This window comes from Sylvia atricapilla, chromosome 30 (assembly GCF_009819655.1).
Source record: "Sylvia atricapilla isolate bSylAtr1 chromosome 30, bSylAtr1.pri, whole genome shotgun sequence".
Classification (NCBI taxonomy): Eukaryota; Metazoa; Chordata; class Aves; order Passeriformes; family Sylviidae; genus Sylvia; species Sylvia atricapilla.
In genome coordinates this window covers 337,826-356,693 of record NC_089169.1, presented here as the reverse complement: position 1 = coordinate 356,693, position 18,868 = coordinate 337,826, and the positions used below count along the sequence as shown (strand labels likewise).

General features: G+C 60.1%; 3 protein-coding genes across 8 annotated transcripts; 2 read left to right on the top strand and 1 right to left on the bottom strand.

The window, feature by feature from the left end:
* The first annotated feature begins 2 nt into the window (after positions 1 to 2).
* On the top strand, positions 3 to 9,514 carry ATP8B2 (ATPase phospholipid transporting 8B2). 3 transcript variants are annotated; one of them, XM_066337918.1, is made up of 27 exons: positions 3 to 146; positions 919 to 977; positions 1,614 to 1,727; positions 1,876 to 1,974; positions 2,133 to 2,194; positions 2,306 to 2,378; positions 2,759 to 2,829; positions 2,983 to 3,062; positions 3,271 to 3,429; positions 3,512 to 3,600; positions 3,674 to 3,870; positions 4,584 to 4,792; positions 4,978 to 5,021; positions 5,097 to 5,262; positions 5,332 to 5,520; positions 5,726 to 5,841; positions 5,985 to 6,149; positions 6,227 to 6,338; positions 6,463 to 6,568; positions 6,686 to 6,824; positions 6,910 to 7,093; positions 7,281 to 7,504; positions 7,797 to 7,880; positions 8,060 to 8,305; positions 8,382 to 8,520; positions 8,607 to 8,737; positions 8,818 to 9,514. In XM_066337918.1, the coding sequence occupies exons 1-27, from the start codon at positions 116 to 118 to the stop codon at positions 9,103 to 9,105; spliced, it is 3,576 nt and encodes a 1,191-aa protein (XP_066194015.1). In that variant the 5' UTR covers positions 3 to 115; the 3' UTR covers positions 9,106 to 9,514. The 3 variants fall into 3 exon arrangements, with proteins under 3 accessions (XP_066194015.1, XP_066194016.1, XP_066194014.1); XM_066337919.1 differs by having other exon boundaries at positions 2,756 to 2,829; positions 5,985 to 6,131; XM_066337917.1 differs by having other exon boundaries at positions 2,756 to 2,829.
* Positions 9,515 to 10,205: 691 nt separating this feature from the next.
* IL6R (interleukin 6 receptor) lies at positions 10,206 to 13,732 on the top strand. Of its 4 annotated transcripts, none has more exons than XM_066337721.1 (10): positions 10,206 to 10,381; positions 11,042 to 11,287; positions 11,370 to 11,493; positions 11,848 to 12,032; positions 12,110 to 12,234; positions 12,345 to 12,489; positions 12,570 to 12,613; positions 12,740 to 12,818; positions 12,901 to 13,009; positions 13,085 to 13,732. In XM_066337721.1, exons 1-10 carry the CDS (start codon positions 10,288 to 10,290, stop codon positions 13,272 to 13,274), a joined length of 1,341 nt encoding a protein of 446 aa, XP_066193818.1. In that variant the 5' UTR covers positions 10,206 to 10,287; the 3' UTR covers positions 13,275 to 13,732. The 4 variants fall into 4 exon arrangements, with proteins under 4 accessions (XP_066193818.1, XP_066193819.1, XP_066193816.1 ...); XM_066337722.1 differs by having other exon boundaries at positions 10,208 to 10,381; positions 12,113 to 12,234; XM_066337719.1 differs by having other exon boundaries at positions 10,209 to 10,381; positions 12,110 to 12,273.
* Positions 13,733 to 14,232: 500 nt separating this feature from the next.
* On the bottom strand, positions 14,233 to 18,868 carry SHE (Src homology 2 domain containing E). The gene is made up of 6 exons (XM_066337972.1): positions 17,831 to 18,868; positions 17,059 to 17,185; positions 15,947 to 16,255; positions 15,359 to 15,509; positions 15,136 to 15,255; positions 14,233 to 14,725 (listed from the first exon to the last, which is right to left on the bottom strand). Exons 1-6 carry the CDS (start codon positions 18,212 to 18,214, stop codon positions 14,539 to 14,541), a joined length of 1,278 nt encoding a protein of 425 aa, XP_066194069.1. The 5' UTR covers positions 18,215 to 18,868; the 3' UTR covers positions 14,233 to 14,538.

The following is an 18,868-nucleotide window of genomic DNA, read 5'->3' as shown; positions in this document are numbered from 1 at the left end:
CGCCGCCGCGGCCATGGGGAGCTGAGGCGGCGGCGGAGGCAGCGGCCCCGGCCCGGCCCGGCCCGGCCCGGCCCGGCCGCCCGCCCGCTCCCCATGGGCTGCGGGGCGCGGGGCAATGGAGCGCTGCGCGGCCCGCCGAGCCCCGGGTAAGCGGGGCCGCGGTGGGCCCGGGAGAGGCCCGCGTGGGTCCCGATCGGGCCCCGGCGCGGCCGTTGCCGCAGTAACGCGGCGGGGCGGGGCGGGACGGGCCGGGCCTGGGGCCGTGCCTCGGCAGATGTCCGAGAAGTGGCAGCGGGTCCGCGAGCCCGGCGGGGCGGGTGAATGCGGGGTGAGCACGGGGGAGGAGCGGAAATGGAGGCTGGGGGGTGCAGAGTTAGGGGTGTAGGCTGCAGCTAAAAGAGGCTGGGGATGCAGACTTTAGGGGCTTGGGGATGCGGAACTGCGAATCCAGGAATGCAGCAAAGCAGGGCTGAAGGAGCAGAGGTGTGATCTGGGGGTGCAGTATCTGGGGGTGCAGGGCTGTAAGGGGCTATTGACCTCGGGGTGCCGAGCTGGGGGAGCAGATAAGTCAGATGGGGGATGCAGAATCTGGAGCCCTGGGAATACAGGTAAGTAGAGCCGAGCATCTAGCAGTGCAGGCTTGGGGGAATCAGGGATGCAGAATTCGGGGGTGAAAGTACAGTTAAGCAACACTGAAGCTCTAGGTGTGCAGAGGTAGAGGTCCTGGCATGGAGGAGCACAGGCCACATGGCACAGCTGGAGAGACTCCCTGTTCTCTGCCTTCTGGGATTCTGGGACTAGCTTGGCTTTCAGGATGGAGAGGAGATTGGGGTGTCAGAGTTCAGGGTCTTGGGGCTGTCTGGCTGCAGATGTAAGGAGCGTCAGGGTGCATGGGGGTGACAGGGTGCTGTGTTGCAGAGGAAGAGCGTCGAGTGCGAGCCAACGCACGGGAGTACAATGAGAAGTTCCAGTACGCAGTGAGTGAGGGTGGCCTGAACCCCCCTTCCCGGGGGTCCTCGGGCAAGTTTGTGGGGTTAGGGTCTGAATCACCCTCAGTAGGGGAGGGGGGAGGTGTTATGACTACAAAATAGACTTTTGTCCCTGAGAAAATGGTGTTGATGACATTCATGTCAATATAGCTGTGGGGCTGGATGGGCACAGTGCATTCTGTGTGGAGGATTCAGCCTCCCATCCTTGGCCAAGGCCAAGAACCCTCTGACTCTGCCCAGATCCCAGCCTGGTCCCACGTCCCAATGTGGATCATGGGTCAGCTTCTGAAGGTGCCTGGGGAGGGCAGTGCTTGACCTCCATGCTAGAGGTTATCCCTGGCTGCTCCAGAACTGGTTGCAGAGAGGGGAGAAGAGGGTCTGGGTTGGGGTCACCCTTGGGGGCGCCAGGTGCTGCTGCTGGAGGAGGCTGGTCCCAGGTACTGGCTGGTGACTGAGACTGAGGAATTTGCTTCCCAAGGAAGCTGCCAGAGGTAGCACAGGAGCCTGATCCCCCAAAAGAGCACAGTGAGCCACAGCCCCTGCCCTCTCCAGAGTGATCTGATCTTGGGGGGTTATGGGGCCTCGGCAGCCTGTAAACCCCCTTCTTGCCCCATCCGTCCCTAGAGCAACTGCATCAAGACCTCTAAGTACAACATTGTCACCTTCCTGCCTGTCAACCTCTTTGAGCAGTTCCAAGAAGTGGCCAATACATATTTCCTCTTCCTCCTCATCCTGCAGGTGAGTGCGGTCCTTCCCTGCCTGGGCATACAGCAGGGCCCTGAGTAGTCCCATACTTTGGAAGTGGGGAGATTTGGCACCCTCAAGCAGGGGCAGCATGGGCCTGGGTCTGGCTGGTTCCCATGTAACTCCTGTTCCTTGTCCCCAGCTGATTCCTCAGATCTCTTCACTCTCCTGGTTTACCACCATCGTGCCTTTGGTTCTTGTCTTAACCATCACAGCTGTCAAAGATGCCACTGATGACTATGTGAGTGGTTCCCCCTGCATCCTTCTGCCCACTGGGCAGGGGGCTGGGATGCTGTGCAGGGGTGTGGTGTCCAGGGCCATGGCATTTGAGATTGAAATTCTGTGGGAGGCTGGGATCCCCAGGAGGTTGACACTTCTTTCTCTTCCCCCTGCTCCCAGTTCCGCCATAAAAGTGACAACCAGGTGAACAACCGGCAGTCTCAGGTCTTGATCGGTGGAGTGTGAGTGTCATGGGCACAGAGCAGTGGAGAGGGAGTCAGGGACCCTGTGGGATGTGGCAGAGGGCAGTGGGCAGGGCTCCTGCCTGACTATAGTTTGCTGTCCCTCTACAGCCTTCGCCAGGAGCAGTGGATGAATGTCCGTGTTGGAGACATCATCAAGTTGGAGAACAACCAGTTTGTGGCGGTGAGTGCAGCCCTGAGACAAGTATGGTTCCAGGAGGGTTTGTGGCACACAGGGACCATGGAAGGGTGTAGTGCCACTCCCGCTTTGCTTTTGTGCTCCTCCATCACTTCCCCAGATGGGGACATTAGGAGCTTCCAACCTAGAAGTTGCATTTAGGTTGAAGAGTTGGAGCCATGGTGGAGCCATGTTTTCAACTCTGAGGATCCGGGCACTTGGAGCAATGGTGGCTAGGCTTGGGTGCAAAGGATACATGGGGTTAGGGACAGCCTTTGCAGATGCTCCAGGGAGTTCCAAGGACATCCAAGGGCCAGGAGCTTCCCTGGGGAAGGCATCAGGAAGCCCCCGTGTTGGCACAACCTGTCACAAATCTCTCCCAGCAGGCTGACCTCCTCCTCCTCTCCAGCAGTGAACCCCATGGGTTATGCTACATAGAGACTGCAGAGCTGGATGGGTAGGTGCCCGTGCTTGCCTTGGGGGGCCCAGGGAAGGCAGGACATGGGAGGGAGAGTGGGCTGCAGGCAGGGCAGGAGCTGCTGGGCAGCACCTGCAAAGGCCCTCCCTGCCAGCTGTCTCTAACCCGCATGTGGTGCCTTCTTCCCTGCAGAGAGACCAATATGAAGGTGCGTCAGGCCATCCCTGTCACAGCGGAGCTGGGGGACGCCAGCCGGCTGGCTTGCTTTGATGGTGAGTGCCTGCGACCAGCCCTCTGCCACGGGGCAGTCCCAATGTTTCTTGCTCCATCACCCTGGGTAGACAAGGACCAACCACGTGGCATTGTCCTACTGCGGCTCAAAGTGGATCTCTGGGTAGTCAGGGATGGTGCTGGGAGCACTGGGATGGAGCTGGCCATATGGAGAAGGCAAGTCACAGCTGAGCCATACTATGCACCCAGGTGAGGTGATTTGTGAACCCCCCAACAACAAGCTGGACAAGTTTGGTGGGACGCTGTACTGGAAGGAGGACAAGTACCCCCTGAGCAACCAGAACATGCTGCTGCGGGGCTGTGTCCTGCGCAACACCGAGTGGTGCTTTGGCCTCGTCATCTTTGCAGGTGGGCTGAGGTGGCAGCTGCTACTGCACTGCAGAGACGGGAGGGAAAGACGCCTTTCCACTGATGCCTTTCCACTCCCCAGGACCTGACACAAAGCTGATGCAGAACAGTGGCCGGACCAAATTTAAGCGGACAAGCATCGACCGGCTGATGAACACGCTGGTGCTCTGGGTATGCAGAAGGGAGATCCTGAGAGCCCTGACTCTGCCCTAGTCAGGGCTCTGATGTACTGTCCTGTCCCCAGATCTTTGGGTTCCTGGTGTGCATGGGAGTGATCCTGGCTATTGGCAATGCCATCTGGGAGCACGAGGTGGGCATCTGCTTCCAGATCTACTTGCCCTGGGACGAGGGGGTGCACAGTGCCTTCTTCTCTGGATTCCTCTCCTTCTGGTCCTACATCATCATCCTCAACACTGTGGTGCCAATCTCGCTCTATGTGAGGTAGGGCAGGGGGCAGAGGGGCTGGGCAGGGACTGTATGAGAAATAAGGGGTGCCCTGCAGGGAGGGGAGACAGAGATGGAGATCCACAGGCAGAACGGTGTGTTCTGTGGGTGGGTGTGGGCTACTCTTGGTGACAGGCCATGTCTGCCTTCAGGGATGCTCCAAGACCTGAGGACCCCACAGGTCCCTCAGGGCCCCCGGCTTTGTCTGTCTGGCTGCTTGTCTGTCCCTGCACTGGCTGCACGCTGCTATTTTGCTCTGCCCTCCTACAGCTCCCAGGCTTCTGCACTGTCCCCTTCTCTCTCTCTTTTAATTTCTCTCTCTTTTCGTTCCCTAGCATGGGTTCTGTCACTCTTAGCCCCGAGGTAAGAATGTGTCACCCCCACCCCTCCCACTAGCTCATTGCTGTCTGCCTTGGGGGCTGGGGAGGGGTTCATGGTTCTAAGGTGTGTGAGATGCCTGGGGAGCCCCATGGGCTGCCCCCTGGATGCCTTGCCTCAGTCCCCAGCCCTGGCTTAGTGGGGGCTGTCAGCAGAAATGGGTTATAGGCCAGCCCCTGGGAAGGGTGTGGGAGCTAGCAAGCAGTGGGCAGCACCTAGGGTGCTGGAGTGCCCAGGACACTGAGGGTCTGGGGTGGACATGTGTATGCCTGTCATTGGCTCAGCAGAGTGTGCTACCCTGCCCCAGTGACACCCAGCCATCCTCCCTGCAGTGTTGAGGTGATCCGGCTTGGCCACAGCTACTTTATCAACTGGGACAAGAAGATGTACTGTGCCAAGCGCCAGACGCCTGCTGAAGCCCGCACCACCACCCTCAATGAGGAGCTGGGGCAGGTGGAGTACATCTTCTCTGACAAGACTGGCACCCTCACCCAGAATATCATGGTTTTCAGCAAGTGCTCTGTGAACGGGCACAGCTATGGTAAGTGGTAGCTGCCAGAGCCAGGCTGGGGCTGCCCACAGAGTGGGGGTACACTGTGTCCCCACCTCCGTTTGGTCTAGATGGCAGTTAGGGGACAAGGGGGCTTAGCTAGAGCATTGTGGGGCAGCAGCAGCTACCATGGTGTTGGGTCTCTGTCGTGGTTAACTCCATACCCTGTTTTGCAGGTGAAGTGCAGGACATGCTGGGTCACAAGGCAAAGCTGGGAGAGGTAGGGGTGCTGTCAGTTTGACGCCTGGCCATGCCAAGTGCCACAGGAGGGTAACCTCAGCTTTGCCTCTGGCAGAGGTCAGAGCCAGTAGACTTCTCCTTCAACCCACTGGCGGACCCACGGTTCCAGTTCTGGGACCCCAGCCTACTGGAAGCCGTCAGGCTGGGAGACCTCCACGTGCATGAGTTCTTCCGCCTGCTCTCACTCTGTCACACTGTCATGTCCGAGGAGAAGAGTGAAGGTAGGCATGGGGCAGGTTCTATCCCTGTGGGTCACAAGACACTGTCACTGACCCTCACGCTGTCCACAGGGGAGTTGTTGTACAAGGCACAGTCTCCGGATGAAGGAGCACTGGTCACAGCTGCCAGAAACTTTGGCTTTGTGTTCCGGTCCCGCACGCCCAAGACCATCACAGTGCATGAGCTGGGTCAAGCCATCACGTACCAGCTGCTGGCCATCCTGGACTTCAACAACATCCGCAAGCGCATGTCCGTCATCGGTAAGGTCCTGGGCATGGCACAGGGACTGTGGGGCTGGGAAGGCCATGTGAGGCTGCAGCATGGGGCTCATTGTGGTTTGTTGGGGGACCAGTCCAACACTGATGGGTTCATGACTGTGGAGGCATTTGGCAGGTTGATGTCTAGGGGTCAGAGTGGGACCTGCTCCTGTACCCCTGAGCCAAGCATCTTATCTCCTCCCCGCAGTCCGCAGCCCTGAGGGCAAGATCCGGCTGTACTGCAAAGGTGCTGACACCATCCTGCTGGAGCGGCTGCATCCTGTCAACCAGGACCTGACCAGCATCACCACTGACCACCTCAATGTACGTGTCCTGCAGGCAGGGTGGGGAGGAAAGAATGGCTGCCCAGGAGCCTGAGCTGGGCTTGTGCCCTGTCCTAGGAACACCACTGGGGTCTGGGGACACCATCAGGGTCTGCCAGCACACCCAGCTCTGACCACTTGCAGGAGTACGCTGGCGAGGGGCTGCGGACACTGGTGCTGGCCTACAAAGACCTGGAGGAGAGCTACTACAAGGACTGGTCTGAGCGGCTGCTCCAAGCTGGCAGTGCCCCTGAGGCTCATGAGGATCACCTAGCTCGGCTCTACGATGAGGTGGAGCATAATATGATGGTAGGTGGGCTGAAGGCTGAGGCTGGTGGTGGCTGGGGGCAGCCCCTGCTGACCTCCCACCTGTTTGGGTCCCCAAGCTGCTTGGAGCCACAGCGATCGAGGACAAACTGCAGCAGGGGGTCCCTGAAACCATTGCCATCCTGACACTGGCCAACATCAAGATCTGGGTGCTGACAGGGGACAAGCAGGGTGAGGCGTGGCTGAGGTGCTGGCTGGAAATGAGGATGTTTGTGGGCTGGATTTCACTTGCCTGGGATCCCTACTGCTCTTTCCTGAATGTAGTCAGGCTCAGCCCCTGGTCTCCTGTCCTCAGAAACAGCTGTGAACATTGGCTACTCCTGCAAGATGCTGACAGATGACATGACAGAGGTGTTTGTGGTCACGGGCCACACTGTGCTGGAGGTGCGAGAGGAGCTCAGGTGAGGGTTGGGGAACAAAGGACAAGAACAGGATCAGTGTGGGGCACAGCTGCAGCTGGGGGAGCTAGAGATATGGAAGGGCCCTGAGATGGAACCTCGTGTGCGCTCTCTCCTCAGGAAAGCCCGGGAGAAGATGATGGATGGATCGCATCCTGTGTGCAATGGCTTCTACCAGGAGAAACTCTCCTCCAAGCTTACATCTGTGCTGGAAGCTATTGCGGGGGAATATGCCCTGGTCATCAATGGGCACAGCCTGGTAGGGCCCTGGGAGTGCCAGGCAGGACAAGGCCCTGTCCCTGGCTGTGTACCATGATGCCAGCTGTCCTTTGCTCTCCTTCCAGGCCCATGCACTGGAGGCAGACATGGAGGTGGAATTCCTGGAGACAGCGTGTGCCTGCAAGGCGGTTATCTGCTGCCGTGTCACACCCCTTCAGAAAGCCCAGGTGGTGGAGCTGGTGAAGAAGTACAAGAAAGCTGTGACTTTGGCCATTGGGGATGGGGCCAATGATGTCAGCATGATCAAGAGTAAGGCTGGATCTGGGGCACAGCAGGAGAGGCAAGGCCACCCCCCTGCACCATCCTGGGGCCTGGGGAGCCTCTGTGCTCACCCCTTTCTGCCCTACAGGAACAAAGTGCCTGTGCTGAGGGTGCTGCTATCATCCCCTGTTCTACTGGCAGCCCTGTCTTCACCCATCTCTCCTTCCCTCCACAGCTGCCCACATTGGGGTGGGCATCAGTGGGCAGGAAGGCATCCAGGCCGTGCTGGCCTCCGACTACTCCTTCTCCCAGTTTAAGTTCCTACAGCGCCTGCTCCTGGTGCATGGCCGCTGGTCCTACCTACGCATGTGCAAATTTCTTTGCTACTTCTTCTACAAGAACTTTGCCTTCACCATGGTTCACTTCTGGTTTGGCTTCTTCTGCGGCTTCTCAGCACAGGTAGGTTGGTGGCTTTTCTCACTGAGAGCTGGGGAGGGTTTTCCTGCAGGGCTTCTCAGCTCTGAAGATGTTCTGGTCCATGGACTCCCTATGGGGACTCACCCTGAGCCAGGAGACACAGCCTGGCATCCAGCCTGAAGTGTGTGAGGAGTCTGTGGTCAGGGTGGGTAGTCCTGGGGGGCTGGAGCTGGAGCTCTCCTGTCTCTGCAGCTGTGGGCACAGGGACTTGGGGGCTGGCTGGGGCACAGGGTGGGCAGGTGTTGGGCCCTGCTGAGTGCTCTATTCTATGCAGACAGTGTATGACCAGTACTTCATCACTCTGTACAACATTGTCTACACATCGCTGCCTGTGCTCGCTATGGGTGTCTTTGACCAGGTATGGCTGGGGGTAGTGAGAGGTCCCTGTGTGTGAGAGGAGTTTGTACTACTCCCTTCGTGCCCACCCTGTGGGAAGAAGGGCTGCCTGGGTGCCTGAGTCAGGCTGTCCTTGTCATTCTGTGGGCTGTGGTGGAGGCTGCCCTGCCCAGGGCTAAAGGGAGGTGCCCATGCCCCCAGGATGTGCCAGAGCAGCGGAGCATGGAATACCCCAAACTCTATGAGCCTGGGCAGCTGAACCTGCTCTTCAACAAGCGGGAGTTCTTCATTTGCATTGCCCAGGGCATCTACACCTCCATCCTCATGTTCTTCATCCCCTATGGCGTCTTTGCTGATGCCACCCGTGATGATGGTGCCCAGCTGGCCGACTACCAGTCCTTTGCTGTTACTGTCGCCACCTCCCTCGTGATTGTCGTCAGTGTACAGGTAGGGATGTGGCTACTCAGGCCCAGACACACAGGGCACCTCAGGCATCCCCTGAGCCCTTTCTCCTCCCCACTAGATTGGGTTAGACACAGGATTTTGGACAGCCATCAACCACTTCTTCATCTGGGGCAGCCTGGCTGCCTACTTTGCCATCCTCTTCACCATGCACAGTGATGGCCTCTTCCAGATGTTCCCTAATCAGTTCCGCTTTGTAGGTGAGTCCCTGTGGTGCCCTATGCTCCCTACCCCAGCAGGGTGTTGCCTCAGCTTAGCTCTCACTGGATTCATTCTTTCTCCCCAGGTAATGCACAGAACACGCTGTCCCAGCCCACGGTCTGGCTGACCATCGCCCTCACTGCTGTAGTCTGCATCGTGCCCGTTGTGGCCTTTCGCTTCCTTAAGCTGGACCTGAAACCAGAACTCTCAGATACGGTGAGAGTGCATGGCTGTAGGAGTGGTCACAGGGTCCTAGCCCTGAAGAGAGATGGTTCCATGTAGCCTTGTGTCCCCAGGTGCGCTACACTCAGCTGGTACGGAAGAAGCAGAAGACACAGCACCGGTGCATGCGGCACACAGGGCGTGTGGGCTCACACCGCTCTGGCTATGCCTTCTCCCATCAGGAGGGTTTTGGGGAGCTCATCATGTCTGGCAAGAACATGCGGCTCAGCTCCTTGGCACTCTCCAGCTTTGCCCCCCGCCCAAGCACCAGCTGGATTGAGACCCTGCGGAAGAAGAAGGGCTGCGAGGGCAGCAGTGCTGGCAGCCCCAGTGGTGCAGCTGACAAGACTCTCAGGGTCTGAAGCTGGAGGGGGTCACATCCCCTCTGGTGCAGCTGGGGACTCCCCTGCTCTGCCCCTGAGGAGGGCAAAGCCACTTGTCAGTGGCAGGAGCAGAAGTGATGTGGAGGCCAGTGCTGAGGTTTGGGTGAGTCTGTCTGGACTGTTGCCTTCTAGCCAAAAAATAGTCTTTTCGCTCCCCAGAGTGGGCGGATGGACGGATGGATGTCACAACCATTACTCCCCTTCCCCGCTCTTCCATCAGTATTCAATTCCACTGAGTGCAAATGCCCCATCACACATGAATGTATCATGCCAGAGGTGCAGGGCTCTGGGAGGACCTTAGCCTCTCTGTGCCCTCCATCCACGTGTCTTTTTTTTATATAAACAAAAAAAGGAAAGAAAGACCCCCCCAAAAAAATAGCAACCAAAAGGAACCAAAAACCAAAATCAAAAAAGTAAGAAAAAAACCTCTGAGTTTACAGAGTGACTCATTTCTTGGCTGGGTACAGGAGAAGGGGGGAGGAAGATCACCCTCTGTCCCCCTGCCGCATGGTTCACCAGGACAGTGAGTGCTGGGTGGGAAAGGGGAAGTGTTCTGTGCCACAGGGGAGGCTGGGTGTTGGCGGCTGCCGTGATTCACTCCCGCGCTCGTGGTCTTGCGCAACCCTCGGCCTCTGCTTCCTCCTTCATCTTCCTCTCTAGCTCCTGCGGGACTGAGTGCTCCTGGGCCGTGAGGGACCCCCGGGGAGTCTCTGGGGCTGTTGGGGGTCCCAGGAACGCAATACCAAAGAGGAGCTTGTTAAGATGGGTGTTAGCGAGGGCTGAAGAGGATCTGGGGGCTTTGGGGGGTTATTTCGGTGGAGGGGACGCGGATCAGGGTGGATAATTTATGAGGCGTTTCTGTCTGGCGGAATAGTATATTTTATGGCTCCTGAAGAAAAAACAAAACAAAACAAAACAAAAAAACCAAAAAACTCCACCAAACCAGCTTTTAAAATTATTATTATAAAAACCAAAATGATGTTCTGAGCAGACTCCGCCGTGTGCGGTATCCGGGGAGGGTACGAAAGCGGTCCCGGGGCTCGGGGGGCGGGAGGGGCTGTGTCGGCTCGCCCGGCCCCCGGGCGCACGTGCCGCCCCGCCCCTCCGCCCGGTTTCACAACCGCGGGCGCCGCTGATGTTTTTCTGTCCGGGGCCGGGCGCATGGCGCGGCCGCCGGGGCCGCTTCTCCTCCTCCTCCACCTCCTCCTCCTCCTCCTCTGCCTTGCCGCCGCCGGGCGGCCCTGCGGCCCCGTCGGTGAGTGCGACCGGTACCGGGCGGGGCGGGAGAGGGGGCTGGCCTGAGCCTCTCCCGGTACCTGGGCCTCGTGGATCCGGGCACGGGGAAGGGACACGTGTGGTTCCCTGCCTGTCCCGAAGGAGCTCAGCCGGGCCCGGGGAGACGGGCAGGCAGTGGTAGTGGGCACCCCTGGAAGTACCGGGAGCGTGGGGACTGGGGGGTGCTGTGTCCAGGGTGTTGAACGGGCGTTGGGTGCTGGGGACTGGGTGCTGTGTCCCGGGTGCTGGGGACTTGGTGCGTTCCCAGCAGCAGGAGCCAAACGGAACAGCAGGTTCACACTGGCCGTTGACCTTTGGAGGGAGCCGGGAGCGCTGCCCAGGCCTGACCTGCGCAGCCAGCCAGCGCAGTTGCTTAACCCCTTTGGCACTGGACCCCCACCCAGAGACTCCCGGGACCACCAGTCCCAGTCTGCCACCTTCCCAGAGCTGTGCTCCCCGCCAGCAGACCCCTCAATACACAGCTCACCGGGTACTGTGGTGCCCACTATGTGAGGAACCACTACCACTCTCCAGCTCGGTGCCCTGACCCCCAGCAGATGGTGGGTGCTTTCCATCTCCAGGGACACCCACTGGGCCTGGGGTCTCATCTTCATTGCTTGGTGCCCTCTTGTCCCTCCAGCGCTGTCACGGGACACGGTGTTGGGCCACCTGGGAGCCAACATCACGCTGACCTGCCAGGATGAGGTGCCTGAAAATGCCACGGTGTTGTGGCAGGTGAAGGAGCAGGGGGCAGCAGGGGGCTGGGGACAGCAGCTGGCAGAGGGTAACACCCTGCTCCTGCGGCGGCTGCGCTACGAAGACTCTGGGCACTACAGCTGTTCTGTGGGGAGCCACCTGCTGCGCTCCCTGCGGCTGCTGGTGGCAGGTGGGTCCACGCTGGGGTGGGAATGTCCCTGGCAGCATTGCCTGTGATGGCCCCTGTCCCCCAGCACCTCCCTGCCTTGCAGAGCCCCCTGAAACTCCCCAGGTCTTCTGCTACCGGCGGAGCCATGACAAGGATGTCCTGTGTGAGTGGCCACAGCAGGAGAAGCCATCCCCAGGGACACGTGCCGTGCTCTGGGTGAAGCAGAGGTGAGTGCTGCCACTGCATCCACCGTGGGCTGGAACTCCAATAGGACAGAATATGTCCCTCTCCATGGACCCTTTCCCTGTTGCCATCCGGGACCCCATGACTCAGGATGCTTGCCTTCCTGCAGACCCTTTCCCTAGCAGCTACTGGTAGCTGAGAGTCCACTGCACAGGGTGTCTTTCTTCCCCATGGCCTCATTCCCCAACACTGCCTGGGACCCCATGGCACAGAATGTATCCCTCCCCACAAACCCTTTCCCTAACACTGCGAGGCACTCTACAGCATAGGACATATCCCTCACACCTGCCCTGTGCCTAGAGCATGCTGCAGTGTCCCCCTGAGCTGTGACCTCACAGGTTTGTGGCCGAGAATGCCACACAGCAGCGGTGCCGCTACTTCTCCAAGGCACGGAAGTTTGTTTGCCGGGTGAAGGTGCCGCCTGGCACTGATGACACCAAACACCTTGTGGTGTCCACATGCGTCAGCAACAGTGCTGGTAGCTCGGCTGGCAAAGACAAGATCATCACTCTCAGCAGTGTCCGTGAGTGCTGCCCCTGTTGCTGGGAGCTGAGGTGGCTGAGGGTGTAGTGCCAGGCCCTAAGCCCCACCCTGCCCCAGCAGTGAAGCCAGACCCTCCAGTCAATGTGACGGTGGAGGCACTGGAGAAAGCGCCGCAGTGGCTGCAGGTGAACTGGTCCTACCCCTCATCCTGGGACCCCCGTTTCTACTGGCTCCGCTTCCAGGTCCGCTACCGCCCTGAACCTGCCCCAACCTTCATGGAGGTGAGACCCCGCTTGCTGGCATGTTGCTTGTCTCTCTGGCCAGACTGCCCCCAGCCCTGTGTTCCCTCCAGGTGGATCAGGTGACAACAACTTCACTCAACATTCGTGACGCATGGCGTGGGACGAAGCATGTGGTGCAGGTGAGGGCGAAGGATGAGTTCGGCCATGGTGCATGGAGCGAGTGGAGCCAGGAGGCTGTGGGTACCCCCTGGACAGGTAGGAGGGAAACATGGGGCCCTGAGACTGGGGACTCAGCATGGGGTCTCCCAGTCTCATACTCCTCCCTCACTCTGTAGACCCTTGGGACCTCACCTCTGAAACAGAGCCTTTCAGCTCACAGGTAACAATGGTCTTGGCCCTGGGAAGCATCACATATTCCTGAAGGGGTCTCCTGTCCCCATGTGGGACAAGGGGACACCAGAGCATATGGGATGACCTGTCCCACTGTGCCCTCCATCTTTTGCAGGTCTCTGTAGAAGATGGCACCTATGGGGTGACACTGCTCCCCAAGTTCTTCGGGGAGGATGACAGTAATGATGCTGCTGGTGAGAAAGGGTTCCTGGGCTGGAGGTGGAGGGCAGGGACACCCAGGTGCCACAATGAGCCCATCCATTCTCTCTGTGTCAGGGTCTGCCATGGAATCCAGCACCCATCCTGTGGCAACCCCCTATGCCTTCCTGGTCACCGGAGGGAGTCTGCTCCTTGGCATCGCCCTGTTTGTTGGCATCGTGGTGAGGTGAGTGCCAGGGGGGCTAGTGCAGGGGACTCTGTCTGCCCCTCCCTGACCTGGAGCTGCTCCTCTTCCCTGCAGGTACAGACAGACATGGTGGACAAGCGGGCAGGAGATGACCAAGCCAGAGGGCGAGGGGCAGCACATGCTGGTCCCCCTAAGCCTCCCCCCTCCCACACTCAGTGATACCCCTCTGCTCTCACACCCTGTCCCCTCAGCCCCTGGAATGCTCCACATGACTCATGCAGATTATTCCTTCTCAGGGCAGTAGCCAGGGGCTGAATACACTGGTAGGTGCTTGGGGGTTGGATGAGGGATCCCAGGGCTGTGATGTGGCTCTGGGAGCAGTTCTTCCCCACTATTTGGTGGCTCTGTGGTTGGGACGAGCCTTTGAGGAGGGAAATCAGTGCTGCGCCCCATGGAGAAGCAGCTGGTAAGAAGCCCCAAACCAGGTCCTGGGGGGCACTTTCAGCACCATGGCCAAGCTGGGATGGCCAGGAGTGACAGCGCTGGAAGCATGGCTGCACCAGAGCATGGGAGCTGGCCTGGGACCAGGTTTGGGGTCTCACAGGAAAGGGCCTGATCCCTACAGTGCCGTGGGTGTTGGGAAGAGAGGGAGAGCCTGGCTGCATCAGCCCCATACCTCTGCTCCAGCCCCCTCAGGGCTCCTTTTTAAAGCACATGTTGTGAAAATTGGACAATGTGGCTCAAATAAATGCTTTGGATTTACATTGGAATGGCTGCTGGGAGCAGGGTCACTGCAGCCTGCCTGCTGCCTAGGAGTGGCTCCAGTGGGGTTGCACCACCACTTCATTCTCCCCCTACCTTGCTGTGCCCAGTAACTATGCCCCCCCGCCCCTTCCCGTGTATTCCATGCTCCCTGTTTCCACTCCCAGGCTGCACCCCCTGTGCTGTGCATGCCTTCCTGCCACAAACCCCCTTGCCTGCATCCCCAGGCCATGCCTCCTCTGTCATGCACTGCCCACCCCATGCTGGGTTTTGCAACCCTGAGGAGCTGCAGCTGCACCCGGGCAGGAAACCACAGGACGAGGGGAGAGGGTGCTCAGGCACCCTAGGGACAGCGTTCCCCTTCCCTTCTGCTGGCCTCATTTTATAAAAAGGCTGACAGGATGCAGATGTGCTGTTGGGGAGCCCCATTACCCCTGGCCCCTGAAACTGGTGACTCCTGCCAGCACAAGGACCATCCTCCAGGCCGCCAGGACCACTGCTCCCTCTCAGCCAACAACTTTATTTTACTAGATCATTACATGTCCCAGTCTCACTGCATGCCCCCACCTCGGGCATGTGGGCAGCCCCATGACAAGTCGGTTCTGGCACAGGGTGGTCAGGATTTGTCCCAGCTAAAGGGGGACAGCCCTGCTGGAGTCCAGGAGTGGGGTCCCTTCAGGACTGAAGACATGAAAAAGGGGTTCTCACTGGACCCTTTCCGTGGTACATGCCTGTTGCTGTGGCCGCACCCTGTCTCGTGCCACTGGGGTGGGGGTGCAGATCACTCGGGGCGGCATCAGTAGACGCTAATGCAGTTTGCAATGGACGGGGTGCAGCAGGGCCATGTGCTCAGCCCCCTTGAAGGGCAGCTTCTCAGTGGAGTAGTAGTGCACAACTTCAGGGATGCTGGAGAAGACGCCGCTGGCCTGGCTGAGCGTGTACTTGTTGTCCTTGGTCTGGGCCACGATGATGTGGACGCAGCCCTGGCTGGTCCTGGGCAGCCAGCAGGCATCAGTGTTGCCGCCAGCCCCCCGGCGCCCGCCTGCCCCGCGGCCGTATCCACCCCTGTTTGTTCCCGTCCCGCTCTGATTGTTTCGGCTCCAGGGGCTGCACTTCCTCAGGAAGGAAACGCCACTGGCGCTCCCGACAATATGCCGGGGAGGGGGACACGCCGTACCACCCCCCCGCCCCAGCTCCACACCAGCATGGCTGGGTCCCCCAGTGGATCGGGGGGTGCCATCCCTCGGGGTCTGGGTGCTTCCTCCCCATGAGGGCTTTGGTGTAAACAACCAGAGGAAACTCCTCCTGCAGCACTGCCCCAGGGTGGGGATTCGCCCCATCTCCCCAGGGTGGGAACCCCCGCGGCCGGGACCCCCCTATTGTGTGGCCATCCCGACACTCACTTGAGCGCGATGGAGTACTTGCCGCTGCCAGTCTCGCTGGTGCGCACCAGGTAGCCGGCTTCCCGGCACGTCTGCAGCCGGCTCTCTGCCTCAGCCCGCGTGATGGCCCCGTGGTACCAGCTGTGAGGGCACACAGGGAGGGGACTCTGAGCCATGGCAAAACATTGGGCACTCCATCCCTCCTTGCCTCGTTTCCCACACGTAGACCGGCCTCTCAACTCACGGTTGTTTCTCCAGTGCCAGGGCAGGGTCAACCCGCTCCCCCTCGCTGTACTCGGTGCCCACTGGCTTCAGCATCTTGGGAGTCCAGCTCTTCTGGCGTAGATGCTGCCGCAGTGTCTCCTCCTTAGGGCGCTCTGAGCCCTCAAACTGGACTGGGAGGGACAAGATGTGAGCCCCCAAAGCCCCTTCACTTTTGATCCCCATCCCTAGCTCCATCCCTTTTCCCAACCCCACCACCTTCCCCATTACCAGTTCTAACCCCTTCTCCAGCCATGGGCCTGTCCCCATCTGGTCCAACACCCCACTATGGAAAGGGATGTCTTCAGTTATATTAGACTGTTCAAAGCCCCATCCAACTTGACCAGGCAGGCATCACCTCTCTGGGCAACCTGTGCCAGTGCCTTGCCACCCTCAGCCCAAGAAAATTCTTGTATCTAAAGTGCCCCTTATAGTTAAAAACTATTGCACCTTGTCCCCTTGTGACATGCCCTGCTAGAAAGTCTGTCCCCATCCTTGTGCCTGTTGTCATCCCCATCCCATGCCTGTTCCTTCCCCCCATCCTCATTCCCATCCTGTCCCTGTCCCCTACCTGACAGTGCTTTGACAATCTGCTCCTTCTTCCACTCCCAGGGCTGCTCATATTCCCCCGCTGGGCGCTCATCATTCTCAGGCAGGTGCCCATCACCAGCCCTTACCCTGCGCTCTGGGGTCCCCCCGGCTACCCCCTCCCTAGGCTCATAAGGGGTGTCATAGAGCTGTGGCTCCTTCCCTGCCACCTCCTTGCCCCCCAGCCGCTTGGCAAAATCCATTTTGGCACCCCCTTCCCCAGGCTCTCCACGACCATCCAGCAGCAGGATGGCTTTGACCAGGGGGTCCTTGGAGCCACGACGACGGATTTCTGTGGGGAAGAGGGATGATGGGTCAGGGATGGGTCTGCGTGTTCCCTGAGATCCCCTGCTCCCACTACCAGCCCTCAGTGAGAGATGTGTGCTGGGGACCCCATTCTGGCAACGCCCCATTGGGAAGCAGGGAGGAGCTGGAGCAGGAAAAGGCCCATCCTTATGGCGCCTGGTCTGCTGTCCAGCCCTGAGGCTGCTGGCGCCACAGGCACAGACCCACGCCAGTGGGGCCAGCTGAGCTCCACGGCAGCAGGATGCTACACCCCAAGCTGGAGCTCAGCTGTGCGGGAGGCCACCCCAGGGGCTCGCCCCTCCCAGCTCTCTGCTTTTCCCCATGGCGCCAGTCTTTGCCTAACAGCCTGGGCTGCCCCACACGGAAAAAAAACATCAGCAGCAAATCTTTTATTTCCAGCTTCCGGCCCAGTCAGTTCCTGTTGTTGCGGCCAGCTGGACAGTCGCCACACCAGCCGGGGTGTTGCTGGCTGGGGGGCATGGCCATGGGGAACTCTTGGGGGGTGGTAACCTGGGATGACTGGAGGGCATTGAGGGCTTTGCACTGACCACATGTGCCCGTTGGATGATGGCAGCAGGTCATGGCAATGGTTGAGGGGCTGGCCAGCATGGGTCAGTGTCCAGCCTTGCTCCCACTCCTTATCTGGCCCTGCGCAGTCGCAGGAAGCAGCAAGCAGCTTTCCTGTTCCCAAAGCCTCCCGCACCGGGTGGCTCCAAGGGCAGCCACAGACTCTCGGCTGGGGAGCCGTGCCAGCAGCGGTGCTACAGCATGGCTCAACATGGCACATACCTGTGATCATCTGCTGGGCATCATAGGGCTCCATGTACCCATCATTCTCCCCTAGGCGCTCAGCATCCCGTTGCCCCTTGGTCCGTTTGGCATCGTAAGGGTCTGCGTAATCCTCCAGGATGATGACCTGAGCAGAGAATAGGCATTGCTGGCTTCAGGGGGTGGTGTTCACATGTGTCGTGGGAGTTCCAGCAGGGGTGGCAGAGATGCCACCAGCACAGAGCCAGGCAGGAAAGAGGTACACTGGGGTCCCCAGGGAAGGAAGGTGGCTTAACCTGGGGTAAATGGAGCCATACCGCAACTGCATAGGATGCACCCAGTGGCACCTTTAGGTGGGGGCAGTCCAGACCATTCCTATGCACCTCAGTGGCAGGGAAGATCCTGGGGAGAGCTCTGGGACCCTTTTGGGTGACAGCAATCCCCCCCAACTGGCTCCCAATCCTCCCAAGGCTGTGCAGGAGTGAAAGACCAGCTTCCCAGAAAAGCTTTACATTGGCCTTTGTTTAGCCAGCAGCTGAGCACTGGGGTCAGGCTGTCATGGGCCATGCAGGCCATGATGAGGATGCCCAACCACCCCCCCATCCCCACATGGATGATGAAAGGCAGTCGGGATGAAGGCAGCTTTGAAGGAATTTAAAGGCAGTGGAGCCGGGCAGATAAAAGGACAAAGTCAACCAGGCTAATGAGTCGGAGACCAAAGCAGTTAAAGCTGCCAGCGCTTTGCGCTCCCCACATCTCCCCATCTGCCCCCAGCTCCCAGTCCTTGCCTTACCGTCTCTGTCTTGGGGGGCTTCCCCTTGTCCTGCTCGGGGGCAGGCAGGCCGGCAGGCAGGGGTCCAGGGTGCCCCTTCCCGTTTTTCTCGGAAGCCTCCACCTTGATAAGGCGATTGATGTAGGTTTTGGAGGGTCCCTCCGGTGTGCCTCCCTCCACCCGGGAATTCTTCCGCATCTTCCCAGTGGCGGCCTGGAGTAGACCCTGCAGGTTGTCCCGTGACAGTCGGCTGCCCCCTTCCTTGCCACCCCCAGCCGCCCGGTAGCCCCCCAGCTCAGCGGTTGAATTCTTGCGGCTCTTCCCAAGGCTACCGCTTCCCGGCCGAGCCCTCTCTGAAACCGTCTTCAGGTTGGATGGGAACTCCTTGAACCACTTGGCCGCCATGGAGCCGGGGAGACGCAGGGTGCCGCAGCGGCCCCCGGGCTCCTCGACACCCCACGGCTGCCCCGCCGGCTCAGGGTCGACTCAGCCGGGGGGCCCTGGGCAGCCCGGCTGCCCCCAGCCCTGGAAACGGGATCTTCTGCGGACTGGGGCCAGCCCGGGAGCGCGGATGCGGGCCGGAGGACCGGGGCCTTCGTGGGGGGCTCCAGGCGTCCTTCGCCCCGGCGGGGACAGCTGGTGGGTCCCCAGGGGTGCTGGCTCCTGGGGCCCGGGGAGGGAACCGCGTGCCCTCGGAGGTCCCTTGCCCCGGGGAAGGGTCTCGGAGGGGGCCCGAGTATCTGCTCCAGCAACGAGTTGAGTCAGGGGGTCTCGCCGGGTGTCGGAGGAGTCCTGCCGTGGCAATCCCGGGGAGGTTCCAGGAGTCCGCTGCTCCTGGGGACGAGGCTCGGGGGGGTCTCTCCGAGCTCCGGAGGGCCCGCCCTGGAACGGGCAGCCGGGGGGTCCCGTCGCGGCTCCTCGACGGGGCCCGTCTCCGGGGGCAGAGGGGCTTCGGCGAGGGGTCAGGCCGGCCCAGGGGGCCCCATGCGGAGGCGACGGGATGGGCCGGGGCCGGGCCGGGGCCAGAGGGGCCGGAGAGGATGGCAGGGCCGGCGCTCC